This window comes from Fragaria vesca, linkage group LG6 (genome assembly GCF_000184155.1).
Source record: "Fragaria vesca subsp. vesca linkage group LG6, FraVesHawaii_1.0, whole genome shotgun sequence".
Classification (NCBI taxonomy): domain Eukaryota; kingdom Viridiplantae; phylum Streptophyta; class Magnoliopsida; order Rosales; family Rosaceae; genus Fragaria; species Fragaria vesca.
In genome coordinates this window covers 9,350,045-9,370,555 of record NC_020496.1, presented here as the reverse complement: position 1 = coordinate 9,370,555, position 20,511 = coordinate 9,350,045, and the positions used below count along the sequence as shown (strand labels likewise).

At 38.7% G+C, this 20,511-nt stretch overlaps 2 protein-coding genes and 1 pseudogene across 3 annotated transcripts; 1 reads left to right on the top strand and 2 right to left on the bottom strand.

The window, feature by feature from the left end:
- The first annotated feature begins 819 nt into the window (after positions 1–819).
- Positions 820–4,263, top strand: LOC101295536 (ADP-ribosylation factor GTPase-activating protein AGD7-like). The gene is made up of 4 exons (XM_004302698.1): positions 820–1,824; positions 1,921–2,010; positions 3,021–3,522; positions 3,853–4,263. Exons 1-3 carry the CDS (start codon positions 1,030–1,032, stop codon positions 3,519–3,521), a joined length of 1,386 nt encoding a protein of 461 aa, XP_004302746.1. The 5' UTR covers positions 820–1,029; the 3' UTR covers position 3,522; positions 3,853–4,263.
- A 239-nt stretch (positions 4,264–4,502) lies between these two features.
- LOC101291638 (cation/H(+) antiporter 20-like) lies at positions 4,503–8,178 on the bottom strand. Its single transcript, XM_004302684.1, has 3 exons — positions 7,999–8,178; positions 6,401–7,408; positions 4,503–5,801 (listed from the first exon to the last, which is right to left on the bottom strand). The coding sequence occupies exons 1-3, from the start codon at positions 8,176–8,178 to the stop codon at positions 4,647–4,649; spliced, it is 2,343 nt and encodes a 780-aa protein (XP_004302732.1). The 3' UTR covers positions 4,503–4,646.
- Positions 8,179–10,151: 1,973 nt separating this feature from the next.
- LOC101293118 lies at positions 10,152–17,207 on the bottom strand (annotated as a pseudogene). Its single transcript, XR_185101.1, has 5 exons — positions 17,031–17,207; positions 16,435–16,954; positions 15,410–15,912; positions 10,645–11,586; positions 10,152–10,533 (listed from the first exon to the last, which is right to left on the bottom strand). The product of XR_185101.1 is annotated as a cation/H(+) antiporter 20-like (transcript).
- Positions 17,208–20,511: the final 3,304 nt, after the last annotated feature.

The window sequence follows — 20,511 nt, the reverse complement described above, 5'->3', positions numbered from 1 at the left end:
CTCCCTTCTTGAGGCCCAAATCGTCCTCATCATCAGTCCTTTATTCTTTTTTTTTTTGGAGAGACATCTTATGTGATGGTTAATTGGATGGGGTTCCAATTGGATTTCTCAGGAGACTTTCCCTATTTAAAAAGATTTTATGAATATTTTTCCTTCGTACCGAGTAAACTTGTAGGTTGTAATTCATGCGCTTACATATTTAATTCTTACAAGGACCTTCTTACAATATGTTATCAATAATCAAATGAGATGAAATATGTGTCCAATCGAGTTTTACATTTAAAATTCTCATCTCCCCTCGAGTGCAAAGATCCCCATCGTCATTCCATCTAAACTCTCAACTTCATTTCAAACAACGATATTTGATCCAGCTAGCTCATGCAGTCTTGCTCAATAATATTCTTAGCGCGAGCATGTCCATCTGATGCATTATGTATGATTAGGCTCGTTTCTTCGATCTTTACTTCACGATCCTTTCTCCCTCTAAATCGAAAATAATAACTTTAAACGCTCCATTTCTTTTCTTCCCCAACATGTTGGATCCATTCATCAAAACCTTAACCAATACCTCAAAAAGGAAACATTAACACCCCCAAAAATACGTTAAAATCAAAATTAATTGCCTCTAGAAACGCATGTTTCATTGGTTCGCATTTCATTGGAGCAGAAAATGAAACCGCAACTAAAAAGAAAGTCACGTGCCGCCCACGTGCGAGTTGCATAGTTGAGGATCAGTTTAGTCCATCTGTTTCCATTCTGTTTCAAACCCACCATCCATATAAAAAAATACAAAAAAATAAAAAATAAAGCCTCGGCCGAATTGACGGTGTCGGTGATCTCCTCTCCCAATTTCCACTCTCTCTCCCCGAAAACCCAGACACACATCGCTCAGAGAGAGAGAGAGACTAGAAGTTTCATTCTTCCTTCAATTTATTCGAACATTTCAATTTTTTTATTTATATTATTTGAGAATTTGGTCCGGGATCGTTGATCCGATTCAGATCGGAGCGGATCGGAGGTGAAACAGAAATGGCGGCATCGAGGAGGCTCCGGGACCTGCAATCGCAGCCGGGGAACAAGATCTGCGTGGACTGCTCGCAGAAGAATCCGCAATGGGCTTCGGTCTCCTACGGCGTCTTCATGTGCCTAGAGTGCTCCGGCAAGCACCGTGGCCTCGGCGTCCACATCTCCTTCGTCCGATCCGTGACTATGGACTCCTGGTCCGAGATCCAGATCAAGAAGATGGAGTCCGGCGGCAACGAGCGCCTCAACGCCTTCCTCGCCGGCTACGGCGTTTCGAAAGAGACCGATATCGTCACCAAGTACAACACCAACGCTGCCAGCGTGTACCGGGATCGGATTCAAGCCTTAGCCGAGGGCCGGCCCTGGCGGGACCCCCCGGTCGTGAAGGAGAGCGGCGGGTTCGGGAAGACGAAGCCGCCTCTGGCTCACGGAGGTGGAGGTAGCAGGGGAGGCGGCGGCGGCGGCGGCGGAGGCGGTTGGGATAATTGGGACGACGACGGGTTCAGATCGAATGATATAAGGCGGAATCAGTCCGCCGGCGATGTTAGAGGGTATGGAAACGGCGGAGGGATGCCGTCCAGGTCGAGATCGACGGAGGACATCACGCGGTCGCAATTCGAGGCTTCCGCGGCGAACAAGGAGAGCTTTTTCGCCAGGAAGATGGCGGAGAATGAGTCCAGGCCCGACGGGCTCCCGCCATCTAAAGGTGGCAAGTATGTCGGGTTCGGGTCAAGCCCGGCACCGTCACAGAATAGTTATAATAACAATTCGCAAGGAGATGTGCTATCTGTTGTGTCTCAGGTTGCATTATTTGTATGTGTGTTTACTATAATGTGTGAGTTTCAATGTAATCGTTGATATTGATACATGCATGCATACATTTTCTGTTTTCTGTAGGGAATCGGTAGGCTTTCTTTGGTTGCTGCATCTGCAGCTCAATCAGCTGCAACTGTTGTACAGGCAGGCACTAAAGAGATCACCTCTAAGGTACTTCATCTGTAACTCTTTAGTATGCTCGATATTAGATGATCATTCTGCTAGTGATTTTATTTGTCTGGTTGAAATGATTCAACCACTGTGCACTAATAACATATTGATGATTAATGCGATAAATGAGAGGAATGTGGAAGCAAATAATCACTTACTCTTATTCATCAGTGCTTCTAGTTTTGTTCCTCTCATATGTTGACAGAATGTGGCACTGAATTATGACATTATAGTAAATTTCATGAAACTGCAACACTCATCAACCTACAAATGGAGAACAAATGGAAGTTAAAGCATAAGATAGTAAAATGTATTATTGAAACTAATTCTTTTATTTCTTCTGTTTCTTTCGAATGTCCCAATGAAGCTATTAACATTGTCAAACATTCATTACCAGTCTATTTCCTCATCATTGTTGCTCTCCTTCCTTTCCATTTTTCCTAGACTGCGAAACTTATGATAAATGGTTGACAGTTGAAGCTAGTGTAGGACTAGGCGAGGTGTCTGATACACCATGAAGTAATCTGAGGTGTGAACTTATTTAGTTTGGATGGTTAGAAAAGTATAGGTTAATTTTGATGAGGCATTCCACAAATCACGCAATATTTATAAACCGTAGCTAGGTAGCTTTAACATATATTGCATGGAAAAGATGAATGACAACTTATAGTGGAAATATCTCGTTTAGCATACTCAACAATAGTTGTAAATAAGCCATATTCAACGTATCCTTTTAGATCAAAATCGGAAAAGGGTAACAGCAGGAAATAATTGGTGTGCTGGAATGGAAAAGCTACATTCTTAAACCATATGGTGACTTCAACTGACTTCTAACTTCCTCCTTTTCCCTTTCAAAGATTTAGACATCCAAGCCGATAGTATAATCACTTTCATTGTCATTTACTGATTTCTATATTTTCACTTTAGTTCTTATATTCTGTATTATGGACCTAAAGGTTATCATTTCTAGATCTTGATAAACAAATTGTTCAAATAAACCCTTTTACCAGGTGAAAGATGGTGGCTATGACTACAAGGTGAATGAAACCGTTAATGTCGTTACTGCAAAGACTTCAGAGATAGGACAAAGAACTTGGGGGATTATGAAAGGTGTCATGGCAATGGCATCCCAGAAGGTTGAAGAGTTATCTAAAGAAGGAAACTGGAAGACTGACAACTGGCAACGAGATGATAGTGAGCAAAATGGATATTATCAAGACTTCAATAAACAAGAGACAGGATGGAATTCTTCTTCTGGACGGGGACAGTCCTCGTCAAGCGAACATATTAACTCTTATAACTCAAATTCATGGGATGATTGGGACACCAAAGACAATAGGAAGGAAGTCTCTACAAAGGGTACAGGGGGTTCCAATAGTAGTGATGGTTGGGCTGGCTGGGATGATGGCAAAGATGATGGATTTGATAGTGGCTACCAGAGTGCACCTACGAAAGGTGTCGGTCACAATGGGAAATCTGATTCAACGTGGACTGGTGGAGGCTTTGACTAAGGTTAGTTTTTCTTAAATATACAATTGTTAATCTAAATTTGTTTGGATGTCCTTCATTGGTTTAGTTTACTTTTTTCCATCGGCGAAACTAAAAGGATTCATGGCAAGGATATTAAACTGAAAACTCAAGTTTTTGGGATATGTTTTGGTTTCTTCAAACTTCAAAATTTGGACTTTAAAATGGGCTGTCGGTGTATGTCTTGGGAACTGACCTGGGATGGGGGAGCCAGAAATGTTACTGGTGGCCTGAAAATTATGATTTTGGTTTCTATGTATGAGAAAGAGTCCCGTTTCTGATTTCTTTTTGGTTTGTTTTTGTATGTCGAGGCAGAATTGACATGGTCTCAGCAAATTCCTGATTTACCTGTAATCAGAGACAATGAGCGTTTAAAGATGGCTGCCGATGGTGATGCTAAAGATGATGGATGTGAAATCTGTTAGCAGGCTGACTGATTAGTTGGTGATCGAAACTGGAATTTGGATCCACTATAGAAAAGACATTTTTCTTGAGGTTAGTATATTTTGATCAACTGTTATTTTTCTTTTCTTCCAAAGATTTTATGTAACTTTATTGGGGATATTTGTTGTTTCCAAGTTGTTTATACTATGTACAATTGTGCACAAGAAGGGTTGATTACCCGATTCAAATGAGGATCCAAAATATTTGTGAAGTTTGAGAAATGGAATTTCTTTTGATTTGTAATGGTACTAGTTTATCGAATAAATTTGTTTCATTATGTCTGTCTTCTTTCTCTGTCAACTTTAATAATATTAATTTACGGCCTTGTGAAATTTTCGCTTTTGTGGAAAGTTCTGGTTTACATTTGGATAATTAGCGGCTACGGAAATCTCCTTACTCTCTTGAAACAGGGTGTGCTACTTCTTTAATTAGCAAGGTTGTGAGCACAGAAATGTGTAGTAGTATAGTTTCTTCTTTTTTGCCCTCCATTCTTTTCATTATGTATATGGCAAATTCAGTTTGAATGGTGTAATCTCCCGAAATCTGAAATTAGCCGCGACATAGGAGCATTTTATTCTGACAAGCCTGAACCTACATATAATCTAGTGCGAAACTAATTTACATAAGAGCACTGCTACAGCCTACAACATTATCAACCCCGGATTTCATTTGCTAGTCTTTGGTGTTTGTATCACAAGCACAGAGCACAAAATCCCATGGGAGGAGGAAGCTAATGTGTCTCCAATTGGTCCCAGTTCATCATGCTCCAGCTGATTGTGAGCCAATTCTGCAACGATGGTTGAAGGGTGGTGCTCCTTCCCCACAATCACCAGGTCGTATTCCTTGCTCTGGCCTATGCCCACCACCGTGTCTATAATGTTGTCGACCATCACCTCTATGTATTCCGCTGACCCATTCTGCCTTCGGAACTCTGCCATTGCAGCCTCATCCAGTTCCCTCTCTGGGTTTGTAGTGGGGCTTAAACGAGTAGCGTTCTGTTCCAGACACCTCACGACAGTAACTACGACACTTTGATTTGCCAGTCCGCCAACATACTCCAGAGCCTGGCGGTCATCAGGTCCACCCAGGAATAAAATGCACACCCTCTTCAGATTGGCAGTGCTTGAGGTCTTTGCACCCTTATGAGCTCCAACACCATATCCACGATCCACGAACAAAGCTACTGAGCAACTAGCACATTTTAGAACTCTCTCATTGACTCCCTTCCAGCGATGCCCTAAATTTTCCATCTTCTCTTCACCCTGTTTGTTCCACTGTTTGTTGAAAGGTAAGATAACGATGGACACCCTCTTAGCTTCCGCAACATGGAGAATATCCTCGTGCATTGTAGACAAACCGGAGATGGCTGTTGTGTGCCGGATTGTGACTTGACCGACTTGACCATAAGCTTCAAATGCGGAGGCGATATGGCCTTGTGCCACCCCTAGACAAAAGCGGTTGATGAAGGGCAAGCCATTCTTCCGAACTTTGTGTACCATCATAATGGAAGAAGAACGATCAGTGAGCTCGACAAGATGCATCACGTAAACTTTGAGAACAGAGTTCTCGGAGGAGGTTCCGGTCGACTCGATGAGGTTGATAAGGGAGGGTACACTTCCTGGTCCATGGATACAAGCAAGGACTCGAAGTTCCTTCTGTTTCTTCGAGTTCTTGCTTGGAGAATTCTGTCTCTCTAAAGTACTCTCAGATTGGGAAGCAACGACATACGGATTGTAAATGGCCATCACTGTTGGTGTTGTCGTGAAGGTGGTGAAAATTGCCATCAACACTAAAATAGCAAACATCTCGTCGTTTAGAATCTGTAATTTAGGCAAATTTCAAACCCAGAGATTCATGTTAGAATGGAAAATAGATACCAAGAAGATTAGCATACACTACTCAAAGTAAGATTAGAATGGAAATATATAATATCCTTTTAATCGTTAATGATCCATTCAAAAGCTGTGTTCTAATAGAATGTACTATTTCCACCATATCTCTATATAATTATATACTCATGGATGGTGGAGGCATGGTGGCACTAAGTAAGACAAAAGGTGAGCCACAAGTGAAGATAACACTCGATAGTAAAATTTACGGTTTCAATTACAATTAATATAATTCTAAGTTTCAATTATAATATTCTAAAGATAATATATATGAAGCAGTGGAATTCATTTGTCTTTCATGGTTATTCGAAACGGTATCATGAGTAAATTTGCAGATTACATGGTGGAAATTGTTTTCGAAATAATTAAAAAACGTTAATTTTCAGATGACAAGTCCTTAACGATTTCTTGAAATGTCTATTTCTATTGTTGTAATTTAAGAAAATTTTCGAGTTTATGCAAATTTTATATGGTTTCCAAAGAAACAGGCATTATATAAGTGGTGAAATTGATCGATGCATGTGAAATACCTTTTTCTCCTTGCCAATATTCAGAACAATAAGCTCCACCAACCCTTTAGTATTCATCAGCACACCTAGAGCTAATGACTCCCTCACTGGTATCATACACAACATTGCAACTAAAAACGTTCCCAAAATTTTACCAGTGCAAGAAACTGATATAACCAGAGCCAGAAGACCCCATGCCTTGATCCCATGTATTTTAGTAACATCAGTCTTCAAACCACTTGAAGCAAAGTAGAGAGGCAGAAGCAAACCAGATACAAAATCCTCAATCCTCCTAGTCAGTTTGGCTGCGAATTCACCTCCTTTCGGAATGATTAAACCGAAAATAAATGCCCCGAAGATGGCATGGACACCGATTAGGTCAGTCATGAACCCGGAAAGCATGACCCCGGCTAGGGTTAAGCATATATAAGCTTCGTCCTCAATTTGAGATGAGCAGCGGTTAGCAACCCAAGTCATCATAGGACGGACCAGAATGAACATAAAAGCAACAAAAGCCACACCTGAAATGAGAACCCAAATAGATACTAGAGGCCCTTCATGGTTCCCACCGGCTAAGGCCACGGCCAAGGCCAGCAGGATCCATGCAGCCACGTCGTTGAACGCTGCCGCAGCCATTGCCGTCTCACCTATGCGTGTGGTGAGCAATTTGAGCTCTGCTAAGATGCGTGCGAGGACAGGGAAGGCGGTGATGGAGAGGGCTACCCCCATGAACATGAGGAACTGAGGGTACCCTACTTTGTTCTCACCGTTGATGGCCTTGCGCATGAGGAATGTGACTCCTACCGCGATAAGGAAAGGGAGGGAAATGCCTGCAAGTGCTATGGTGATGGCGCTTTTGCCACTGCGGCGGATGGAGCTCAAGTCAAGCTCGAGGCCCACGAGGAATAGGTAGAAGAGGAGGCCGATGCTTGCTACTGATTCGAGTATGGGAGTACTCCATGAAGGGAAGATAATGTGGGAGAAATCTTTGATCCGGCCAAGTGCAGAAGGTCCTAGCAAAATCCCACCCTGATCAAATTACACAAGAATGAAAAGCATTAATTAATGTCAGTTATGCATGCATGTCTTGCACATAGTGTCTGACAACTACTAATTAAACGAAAATAATATGAGGCCGAAGTGTTCATATACGTATAGAAAGCTGTTTTGCTGGGTAGCATTTTTGCTGGGAGCGCTTTGTTAGAAGCACATATAAATGTTCGTCCAAAAGTATGAGTAATTATGAGGTGGTTCTCTATGAATTACTAGAAAGTACACTACTGGAATCAGAGTTTTAGTTTTTCTTCCAAGAACTCAATGATGTATATCAAGAGCAAGCAAATTTTCCATTTTATGTGCAATTTCGATCATCCCGATTATGAAGGTTAATATGACAAGAGTTGGGGAGATAGAGATGTGTCTCAAAATGAAGACTTCCCAGAATTTAACATGTGAGACCATGCATCATGCATGTTAGTAGTCTAACTTTCATAAGTTGAAGTCAATTAAGCTAGCTAGACATGGTTATGTGCAAAGCAACAACTTGAAGTTTGAAGTATGATGACTTGATGAGGAAGATATTGAAGATCAAGTCGGGAGCACGGATCGATGGTACGTACTAAGATCTCGGCAATGACTTTAGGTTGGCAGAATGGTTTGAGAAGGAAGGCAAAGAAGCGACTGATGAAGAGGACGAGGGTGGTTTGAACTATCAACAATGGGAAGGCATGGTTCAGAGGATTATCACCCTGCCAAGCTCCATCTGAAGAAGTTCTCATGCTGGTTAGGTTCAGAACCATAGGTTCCATGGTTGATACTTGATAGTAACTGAAAGCTCAACTTTGATGACTATGTATGTCTTTGTTCTTCAAATGGTGAAATGGTGAAGACCTGTGTTGTTACTTATATAGCAGGATAAGAGGGTAGAAAGTAGTCTAAGTAAATCACCCACCACTCTATTTGAGCATAAATATAAACAAGTCTCCAACAGGAAGGAAGATCATTGCTTTCCCCACCATTTTTGTTTGTTTAGTGCAAGTAATGATTATTGATTCGAATATGTACTTTAGTCATTTTATTGGTTTACCGTTAAGTATTCTTTAAGCCTCGTTTGATTTGTGAAAAGTAAGCATTATTTGTTGTTTCATTTCTCCATTTGGGGATGCAAAATGAAAAGAAACATTTTCGTGATTTAAGGGAAAATAGGGGAGGTGGTTCCTTTCAAAATCGAATAGAACAACTTATTTCCTCGTGTATATTACTCACAAGTTAATACAACAAGTCATTATGATAATCACATATTTTTTAACTACTTTTCCAATTAATGACTTTTGTTATGTTACTAACCATCAGAATCGAAAGTTTTGGAAAATTTCATTTCATTTCTCTTTCCCTTCTCATGTGAAAGAGAAAGAACTTGCTCTCACTTTCAGCAAACCGAACGAGGTATAATGTTGATTTGAGCCTCATTAAGGAATAGGCAATGAATAGAGAGACAAGATCACAAGACGACGAGTTCTTGGTTAATGGATTCTATTTTTCAACAGGTAAACCTTTTCAATTGGGATGTCCATTTGCATATAGTGCTACTTTAGATGCTCATATCAATGTCTACATCAATTGGAGTATCATTCTTAAAATTATCAATATTCCAGAATCACAGAATTGCAATCCTTTTCTTGATTTATCTATGCGCAACACCTTTCTTTAATTGGTCGGTGAAATTAAACTTAAACTAATCCTAATCAGAAAATGGTGTTTCTGTTCACAGGTTCACACCTAGACCTTATTCCAAGGTCTAGATACTCAGAGGTGTTGGCCGCTTCAGGCTCGTAGCTTTGTGCAAAGTTTCTTACGAAATCTTTCCATGAGTGCTTGAGAATCCAATTAAAGCTATTTATGCTTTCATATCTCATTTTCCTGATATGCTAGAGGCATTTGTACCTTGATCTGCAAATCCAAGATTACATTCTACTTGGCAAGACTCGATCGACATGAATAAAGGATATGTCTTACCGCATTGAGTGCGATTATCTTCAGGTGCTTATATTAGCAATAGTATCTATCATACAGGACCTCTTTATCTCCCCACCTCTTCCCCTTGTCGATCGAGGAGACAATGTCATTGAACTTTAGAGCTAATGATGATCTATGCAATGTCATAGATTCACATTAGGCATAGGCCAGTCTTGATGCAGATGATCCAATCGCTATTTTCAAGGAAGCTATATATTATGAGAAATTATATTAGTTTTTTTTTTTTTTTTAGAACTGAGAAGTTATAGAGTTAGATTTCAGCGAGCCAATAATTTTTAGCATGTGTCAGAATGAAAGTAAGGTCTTAGCTTCATTAGGTGATCCAAATTTATTTATTTTTAATCGAGATCACACGGTTTCTTTAAAAGTTTTCTAGACGCAAAGACTAATAATCCGTGTCATTACGGTTCCTTCTTCGTGGCTACCAAGAATAAATTGAGATTTAACTTTAATCAGCGTCAGCAGGTTTCAAACTTGAATATGGGGGTTCTACACTTTGCTAGACTCTTACCAATTCAACCACTTGTGATGGTTAGGTAATTGGAATTTAAGCATCATTCGGAATTTTGTTTTGTTTTTGTTTTGTTCTTTTGTTTCTTATAAGTTTGAAGTACATTGTACCGATAAGGAAAACCAATACCATATTTTTGGAGGAAACTTGAAACAATATTTATACATCACATGTATATGGCTTCATTAATATTGATATTCCTTGCAAATATTCTCAGCAGCCTTGTTATAGACGGGGAGGATTCATCTGCAAAGGTGAACTTTCGCACTCACCATGCACTATCTTGGACACCGAAGCTTCCTCTAGCATGAGCTACATCGTGCTGTTGAATCACAAGGACTGATGAGACAACACCATGGCCGGAAGAGGCCAATATGTCACCAACAGGCCCCAGCTCGGAGTGCTCGGCTTGCCGGTCTGGCAATTCCACCACCATGCTTGATGAGAACCGTCCTCTTCCTACAATTATTAGGTCCTGATCTCCACCTCGTACTATTGCCAGCACCCCCTCCACAATATTCCTAGCCACCACTTGCTCAGTGTACTCAGCTTTCCCATCCTCCACTAGTTTGCTCCTGAACTCAGCCAATGCAGCCTCATCTAGTTCCTGAAAACAACAACATTTGGTTACTAAAGTGATACATGCATACAATGTGATCAAATTATAGCACACTAGCATACCTTTTCTTTCCCTCAGACCAAAAAAAAAAAAACATACCTTTTCTTTCCCTCGGTCCATTTTGTTTGTGGAGAAGCTATAACTGTTCTCGGTGGACTTGGTGGGTAGGGGGCAAAACATAGGCCCATGAGGCCCATTACTCTCCAAACCTTCTTTCTCGACGAATCTCACAACCTTCACTTTAACCAATGGGTGGTCAGCCATCCGACCACCCAATTCCAAGGCCTCTCGATCATCTGGCCCACCGAAAAATAGAATACAGATTAGTCGGGCCACAACTTTATCCGGCTCGGGAGTTTGGGCTTCAAAATTTCCGAATCCACGATCCACAAGCACCGCAACCGAGCACGGCGCATTTTGAAGCACCCTTTGGTTGACCCCTCTCCAAGCATTCCCAAAATTGATCTCTTTTTTCTCATGATCTTCACCATCACATCTCCATTGCTTGTGGAATGGTAAGACGATCATCGTCGCCCTCTTATCTTCCGCCACATGGCAAATATCCTCGTACATTGTGGACAAGGGTGAAATTACGGTTGTGGGCCTGACCGAGACTCGGCCCAATTGACTATAGGCTTGGAATGCCCCATAAACCCTATCATACAACTCACCTCGAGGCCTTCGATTAAAGAAGGGATACCCATTTTTTCGAGCCCGTTGGACCATAACGATTGAAGAAGAGCGCTCGGTGAGTTCAACAAGGTGCATTAGGAAGAGTTTGAGTTGGGAATTTTTGGTGCTTCGAATGGAATCTATGAAGCTTATGAGTGAAGGTGCATTGTTTGGACCATGAACACATGCAAGTATCCGGAGCTCGTCTTTGGAAGCTTGATCAACTGTGGAGAGATCACATAGTTTACGGTGAGTGGAAAATGAGATTCCACGTGCCGGTTTGTAAATGGCCATCGCGATCGGACTTGTGATGAAGGTGGTGAAGAGTGCCATGAGGACTAGAATCGCAAATGACTCATCATTTAGTACCTGTAATTGAATTAGTAACTGATAAGAAAATGTTCTGTTTATAATTTGTAATAAATCAGCCATTCAGTGTGTATATATCTAGTCTAGCTAGTTCAAGAACAATAAAAAAAATTATTTCTTGGGTGACAAATATAGATTCATAAATTTATAATGAATTTTTGATCTGGCAGCAATAATATACTTGCCATGCAATCCAACTTTAATTCATTGATTGATCAACCATAAAGCAATAAATTTCTTGCTTTATAAACTTGGTGCATGTCCTTAAGAAAAATGGCTTTACATCTCATGCTTTCTGTGGCTGCTTTTCTTTTCCAAGACATCTAAACAGATTTGTCTTAATATTGCAGAGGGAAAAAAATGTTTTAACCCACCTAAGAGTTCAAGGATTAATTGGTCATAAGCCTAAAGAAAAGAGGGAGCAATGTGCCAATGTTTATGAACAAAGCAAAGAGTGACATAAAGCTAGTAATTGTTGGAGTTAGATGGTAGACAACAACGTAAGGGATAGATTAAAAAGTGATCGAGCAAGATAAAAGTTGATCCAGCTGTTGTTTTCAAAATGCATGATATGTGCGTTTGATTCTCTAACATTTTTTTTCTTTGAATTTTTTTCTTTGATTGGTCTTGTATGTATGAGTAATGCTAGATGAACCACCTTTTAGGAAATCACTTAGAGCCCACCTTAGGTGACAGCTGATATGGACTAATCACGTCATTAAATCATAATTTATGTTTTTTTTTTATGTTTCTATTTTTCCTAATAACGTATTTTTTTTTTAATAACTTTCTTGAATTTATCAAATTTTTTAAGTTCTACTTTTTAGATTGCTGATCAGATCTGATTTTATGTGCGCGATGATTTCGATTCATCAGTTGATGTTGTCGATCACATCCGTTCTCACCTTCTCGATCAGCTCCTCTTCAATTTATCAACACGGTACCTCCTCAATTTTCCCCGCAAGTGTCGTTTAACAAAAACTCTGCCATGTATTCTTGAGTATGAAATGAAAAATATCATATTTAAGAATTAGGGTTTAGGGGGAGGAGTGAATTTGATTTATAGGAGTTTCTGCTGTCATTCAAATATCTTTAACCTCCATTCCATGCTTACTTTCTTGATCTTGTCTATTGAGAAGATTAGAGATGTCCAATTGAAGAAGAGGTGAGAGCTAGCTACGGTTGAGACTTGAGAGGACATGGGTGAAGAGAGAGATGAAAAGAACGTCTTGTGAAGACGTCGCAGTTAGGATCTAAAAGATTGTTGAAATGGCTTTACACTCTTTAATTTAGTTATACACAACTGAAGTGGCTAGGAAAAAAAATAATGTTCCTCCGTTTAGTTCATCATGAAGGCTTTTGATTTTGGGGTTATTATCATTTTTGATTAAATTATTGATCAGGATTCCCCAATATCATGTGAAGGTTGATTAGAGTAAAGCAATAATGATATACAATGAATTGATATATGATTAACCCTAGGTGCAGGCTTGCAGCAAAGATCGATATTGGGTGCATTAATGTGGCTCTTAAGATCTTTCTGCAGATGGTTTCCTCCATTGAGTCTATTCTTTGTATTTCCTTTTATTTTAATTAAGCTTTAAGATTGATTCAATAGAGTTAAAAATAGAGTTAAAAAGAAAAACAAACTAGGAATTTAGTAATTCATAATATGGAAATATAATTATGAATTGATGGTGTGGTTATGCCACAACAGCTGTCACCTAAGGTAGGTTTTAGATGGTTCACCAAAAGGTGGTTCATCTAGCATTACGAGGAATTTTTCAGTACCACGTGGCAGTCCGACGTGATCCTCCATTCCATTAAAATTTTGACATGTGGATTTTCATGATGAAAAACAATTTTCGTGATTTTGTCAAAGACCATTTTGGGTTTCTTGTTGATATTTTAAATCCTAACCCCTAAACCCTAAATCCTAAGCTGTATACCCTAAACTTATACTCTAACCCCTAAACCCTAGGCAAAACTCATAAAAAACCCAAGACGGTCATTTCACAAAATATAAAAAACCTTAGTTTATATTATATTTTAGTTGTAATAAATCCACGTGTCAAAATTTAATTGACAAGGAAAGACCACGTCAGACTGCCACGTGATCCTTCGGGAGCATTGAAAAATTTCTCATAACATTACTCGTCTTGTATTGCTTCTTATTCATGGTCTTCATTAACCCTTCCCATCCTGAATAGGATTTGACTCACTAAATTTGCATTTGATTAATAATTCCAGTCCTACGATGAATTCTTTCGTAAATGGATAAGTTTGTTGATGCATCATTATAAATTAGAATATGGATCTTATATGATGTTGTGATAAGAGGCGGATCTATGTGGAAGATTGTCTGGGTTGTAGCCTAGACAGATTTTCACCTGTACATAACATATATTTCTGATAAAAAAAACTCAGCAAAAAACCCAAGGGATCCGGATCGGAGACCTCACAGACTATGGATCTGATAAATAAAAAATAAAAAAATAAAAAACCCAGCAACTTGAATTGATTCGAATGAATCTTAGATTTGATTGTTGGTTCACCATAACTTGATTATCTCTGAGGTTGAGTTTCAATTGAAAGAAACAAAAGAGAGAAAATGGGAGAATTGCTTTAATGAAAATGATGAATCGAAGGTGAAGGGGTGGGAGGAAGATGGTGGAGAGAGAAAAGGAGTCGTCGAATCGATCAATAATTGACGGAGAAAATGGAAGTTAATTTTGACATCCATGAAAGATGCTGGGGTGGGAAAAATTGATACGTGTCAACGTAAGAGTGGCTGGTCGGTTTGACGCACGGTTCAGTTCGCAAGCTGTCATCTTATTTTTCTGGCCCCTAGTCAAAGGTTCGACTGGTGTTATAAGCAGATTTGGGATTATTTTATTTATTTTTCCTATATTTTCTTCTTCCCTTGTTCTTTCTTCCTTCAGTTCCTTGTTGTAAGTTTTTTTTTTCTTCCTTCCCATTTTCTTTCTCCTATAGTTCTACACTTCTGTTAGTGTTTCTTTAAACGAAATTTTATTTGATGAGTCTCCCATTGTGATCCAAACCTCAATAACAAAAAAAATATGTACCTAAAAATTCTAATTTTTTTGCACTTCTAATTTATAAGCCTAGACAGGTTTCAAATTCTGGATCCGCCAACTAGTCGTGGATATTAGTTTTGTGCATGAATGTCTAAGTATTTTTGTAAGCTTAATTTCACATCTTTGATAGGATCTGATGTGTTGCTAATACTTATTAGTACGATGGCATGGCTGAAGGCCTGAAGTCCAACTAGTGAATGTGAATTGAAATTAAAATGACAATGTTTTGGTCCATTCACATCAAAGCTATTATCCTTGATCTTTAACGTCTCTAAACTTTTGTTAATTAACTTACAGTGTTAGAGTAAACTATAAACACTATATCAAATGTTTATACGTATGCAAGAGTACGTCTTACAAAATGATCCCATGTTGAGGTGACATATTGAAAACGATGGACAGAATTATTAGTAATGTAATTTTAAGCTAAATACAAAGATTTCTAGGCTAAGACAGTTCAGCATCCGTTTAACAATCAGACAGTACAGTTTTGTTTAGGACTCAATATCGGTTTCTGGGAAATGACATGCTTCTTTGGCTGTGACTTTGCTCAATGACATGTTTTTCTGGCAGTACCTATCTTACATATTCTCTAATTTCTGTCATTCTCACTAATCAAAATCTCCTAAAAATGACATTTATGACAAACATGCAAGTCGATTAGCTAATATTAAGGGTCAACATATAAACATAGTGATAGATTAATGTGCAAGAAATGAGCTGACCTTCTTCTCCTTGCCAATGTTTAGGACGATGAGTTCCACCAAGCCTTTGGTGTTCATGAGCACACCAAGCGTCAAGGACTCTCTTACCGGAATCATAAACATCATCGCCACCACAAACGTCCCCAGAATCTTCCCGGCGCACGCCGTGGTGATAACCAGAGCCAACAACCCCCATGCCCCGCCGCCACGTATTTTAGCCACATCCGTCTTCAACCCACTCGACGCAAAGTAAAGAGGAAGCAGCAAGCCGGACACAAAGTCTTCAATCCTCGATATTAATCTATCTGCAAACTGTCCTTTCGGAATTGTGAGTCCGAAGATGAAAGCTCCAAATATGGAATGAATTCCAATTAGGTCAGTAATGAACCCGGCCACCATTACTCCGGCTAAGGTTAAGCAAATATAGGCTTCGTCCACGACGTCTTGCTCCGGTGTGCACCGACTGGCGACCCATTTCATGGCCGGTCGGATCACGACCATCATGAACGCGACAAATGCAACACCTGTTAATCAAATAGAAATATACGTACCCTATAAATCATATGAAAATTAAATGAGAGAAATATACGTACGTACTACAAGAAAACATTAAGAAGCAATGAAAAATGAAAGAAGATTATTTATGTACATGTTAATTATATGAAGAACTGAAATTTGTTTAGTCTTTCTGGTTTGAAGTCGACATCTGTTTAGTCCTTGTGGTTTTATTTTAATCTGAATAGTCTTTAAAGTCACAATTTTTCATCTAAATAGTCCTTATGGTTTTATTTTAATCTGAATAGTCCTTAAAGTCATGATTTTTCATCCAAATAGTCATTCTGATAATTTTCTCAGTTAAATGCCATAAAGACTATTTGGATGAAAAATCATGACTTTAAAGACTATTCATATTAAAATAAAACCATAAGGACTATTTGGATGAAAAATCGTGACTTTAAGGACTGTTGAGATTAAAATAAAACCATAAGAACTAAACATATGTCAACTTTAAACCACAAGGACTGTAATAGTCAAACAGAAATCACCTGAAAGGAGGACCCAAATGGATATCAAGGGGCTCTTGTTGTGGCCACCAGCACCGTCACCTGCCAAGGCCACCGCCAAGGCTAACAAGATCCATGCACCAACGTCATTGAAGGCAGCAGCGGCCATGGCGGTCTCCCCGATCTGAGTCGTTAAGAGTTTGAGCTCCGCTAAGATGCGGGCAAGCACAGGGAAGGCGGTGATGGAGAGTGCCACTCCCATGAAGACAAGGAACTGAGTGAACCCTGCTTTGTCAGCTCCGTAAATTGTTTTGCGGAAGACCAAAGCGACGCCGATGCCACAGAGGAAAGGGAGCGTTATGCCGGCGATGGCTATTCCGAAAGCCTTAGTGCCACTTCGGCGAGTGGAGCTCAGGTCGAGCTCTAAGCCTACAAGGAACAAGTAAAATAGTAGACCAATACTTGCTACTGATTCTAGTATTGGGGTGCTCCATGATGGAAAGATTGTGTGCAAGTATTCTGTGTTTCGTCCAAAAGCTGAAGGACCAAGCAGAACTCCACCCTAATCCAAATTCATATATATCAGAAAGAACTAATACAACATAACATGTGAAGTTATATTCAAAGAGAATACTTACGACAATTTCTGCAATGACTTTGGGTTGGCGGAGGGGTTTGAGGAGGAAAGCGAGGAAGCGGCTAACCACGATGATCAAGGTGGTCTGAACTATTAGGAGCGGGAAGGCGAAGTTTAGAGGATTGTCGCCTTGCCACAGGCCATTAGATGCTGTTTTGATGGAAGTTATATTCACCATAGCTACGTCTGGCTAAAGCTAGCTTGCAAGTTAAGGGGAGTAGTTCAGTGTTATCAAGCTTGTGGTTGAGAAGGTTTCAACTGGCCAGGGAAAAGCATGGACCGAGTGGGAAGAGAAGTAGAGCATTATATAGAGCGAGGGCAGTGGCGTAGCCAGACATCTCACTTAGAAGGGTCAAATTTGATTAATTAGAAAATTAATTAATTTTCAGTCACTCTTTAGCAACAATACAATTTTACTTAAAAGAATGGCGCAAACTTAATTTCAACAATATTTTTGTTCTATCATCTCTAATAACTTGGATTAGAATTTCATGCACGATAAATATTGGAAAAAAAGAAAGATACTTTTTCTTTTGTTTGAGAGATAATGCATGTTGATGTATGGTAAACATTAATTAATATGTTGTTTCCATTTAGTAAGGTAAAAAACCCTTAACATGATTTGTATTAATTGGATTAAGTATTTGAATAGTATAAATTTTTATTTCATTCCATTATTGTTGAAGAATATTTAAGACTAATTAAAAATTTATTAGAGAAGAAGGGTCAATTTATGTTTTATTTCCATTGATATCCAATACAAATGAAGGCTAATTACTCTTTTTAAAAATTTGAGAGGGTTCAATTGAACCCCTTGCCCCCTAGCTAGCTACGCCATTGAGCGAGGGGATGAGCAAGTCTTCTTTGTCCTGGTGTATAATTTTGTAACAATCAGTTCACGTATCGTCCCCAATAGCTTAAACTGGGTTAATAATCAAAATGAAATATTTCTGTTTTTAATCTATTGCATATAGGTCAATGAATAATAATGCCATTCCATATTTCCATTAATCGCTTTCTTAAAAACCAGGTGGATTGATTTAGCCTAGGACATCACAAGTGGATAATTATAGAAAAATTAAGTTAATTATATCATATTATCATCTTTCGAATGTTGGAATCATACAAATGACATGATTTTGTTTGTGAATGAAAACTACAAAGCAAATACAGATTAAAATAAATTAGATACTAGTTACACTCATCACAATTAACTATTAATTAACAAGCTGTATTCCCAGTAGTTTAGATTTTGGGATCAAAAGAGAAACACTTTACCCTAATACTAACAGTGATTACAAGCCAACCCACAATTTAGAAGATACGTCATATGTAATATCTCAAAAAGGCTCTAATGGGCCGGAGTCATAAGGTTTAATAACTTCAAAATCTTACAACCAAGTCTTGGAGGCTAGCAGATAATTTACTTGAAAACGAATTGTAGGAATGCATTTTAGGGAGTGGTTTTAATGAGGATCACTTAGTTGAGGACTTATTCATTTCACTCATTTTTCGATCTCATATTCACATATCGACCGTCTAGTTTTTAGATATATAAGGCATTCATAAATGTGATTTACCAATTATAAACTTGAACGGCTCATATTTGACAGATTTGGATCGTCCATTGATTTGATTTAGTTCAATCTTTTAACAATCATCAATTTGACTGAAAATTTGTATAAGTGATCTATTTATATAGACCTGAAAACTAAACGATTGAGATGAAAAAATATGATAAAAAGTGAGTGTAATAATTAATAAACCATTAAATGAAAAAGTCATCAGCTGGTCCTTAACAAGATGGTCCTTATAAGAAGGTTGCTAATTAGTGCAGGCATAAATCTCGACGGCCCTGATGCAGCATGCTTGATTAAGAAAACAAACAAAGACCATTAGAAGTTAAGAGGGATTATTATTAGGTTCCAATATTATTCACCAACTGGCGACGCCAGAAATCCGTGTATCTCCGAACATGATACGTAAACACCAAAAAGCCAAACTAATCCCACTGCAGTAGTGTGACCAGTATCGATCATCTCGTATTGTCGTACAACTATAGCCTGTGTCGGCTAGTTTACCAAAATTCTTAAAAGCAAACACTCGGGAGAGTTCCAATTTCTGTTTATTTTCCTTCCACTCCTTTATGTCCTCAATATCCTTTTTTTCTTAACCGCAATAATGGCCGACTACAGATAAAAGGGTGATTAAGATCATTCAAGATCTTAGACCTACCGAGATCTTTCATTGTTCTTTCATGTTTGATTGTCTCTACTCATCTTCAAAATGTCGATTTAGGGTTTAATAGTGTATTTGCAAATCAACATGTATGGTGAGAAAGATAAACTATAGATGATATCAACATTTTGACCTCTTTTCTTTATGGTAAACCAACTAACCAAGTGTATATGAGAAAATTAACACAACAGAAATCAAATCAAAATGATAATTACGCTTGCCTAAATTTCTGGATAAACTAATCACGAGACTCTTGCAAAGGGATATATTTTGTTCACTACATCTAATTGATCGAACTCGTGGCGCGGCTCTCTACCTCAAGGATCACAAGCAAGAGAATCAAACCAAATTAATTTCCACCATAATATTGGACAGATCGACTACGAGTTAACCAAATTAATCCATATATACCAAAACTCATGGCTCTCCTTCATATGTTCATCGAAAAAGGATAGGAGCTAAACTACATTTTCCTACTAAAGTACTCATCACCGTGTACACATGCCAACTATCGCGACGACTGATTGGGGATGCTAGCTCCATATATATTCACAGACTCCAGTACGTACTTCAATTCACATGCATATATTGACGCCAAAGTACTCAAAGACTGGTATACTATGTCCTTTTTGGTGGCTCTAAATGGTGAAGTTAAGTGCAGATGTTCCCAGCGGAGATGTGCAGCATGTGATCCGAAAGTGATACCTGTTTGTTTGGCACCAAGAGAAAAGCCGAGGATAATTGTAATGCATATACAAAAGCTTTGTATCCGTGATTCAAAGTATCAAAGTACAATCATCTTTCAATAAACGAACCGCATGGGCATGAAATATACTGATCGTAATTCAACTGCCTAGCTCTGTACGTTGTTTAATTTCTTGTTCTCTTTTGATTGGTACCTAGCCAATGGCGGATCCAGGATTTAAACGTGGGATGGGCTTCAATTTTGGCCGAAGGTTAAAAAAAATTTTTGTTGTATACCTATGCAAAGTGTAGGAGCTCAAGCATACATCAATTACGAGTCTTTGAAAGAAATGAAAATAGCTTGGCGTCAATGAAAGTAGAACAAATTATAAAACCCAATAACAATATATTGAAATCCAATATTTCATCAAACTCTATATAGGAAAAAGAAGATTAGAAAATTTATATTTAAGGAACTTTTTAAGCAGGATAAGACTAGAAATCTAAAAGGATAAGAAGAAGAATTGAAGAATAGAGATGTAGTCGCATACAGAAAAGAT

Bases quoted from the DNA above. Each gene is read 5' to 3' on its own strand.
- LOC101295536 (XM_004302698.1), top strand. From the start codon at position 1,030: ATGGCGGCATCGAGGAGGCTCCGGGACCTGCAATCGCAGCCGGGGAAC. The intron at 1,825-1,920 runs GTTGCATTATTT...TGTTTTCTGTAG, and splicing joins TGCTATCTGTTGTGTCTCAG to GGAATCGGTAGGCTTTCTTT. The intron at 2,011-3,020 runs GTACTTCATCTG...CCCTTTTACCAG, and splicing joins CTAAAGAGATCACCTCTAAG to GTGAAAGATGGTGGCTATGA.
- LOC101291638 (XM_004302684.1), bottom strand. From the start codon at position 8,178: ATGGTTCTGAACCTAACCAGCATGAGAACTTCTTCAGATGGAGCTTGG. The intron at 7,409-7,998 runs GTACGTACCATC...TAATTTGATCAG, and splicing joins AAGTCATTGCCGAGATCTTA to GGTGGGATTTTGCTAGGACC. The intron at 5,802-6,400 runs GTATTTCACATG...CCTAAATTACAG, and splicing joins ATATTGGCAAGGAGAAAAAG to ATTCTAAACGACGAGATGTT.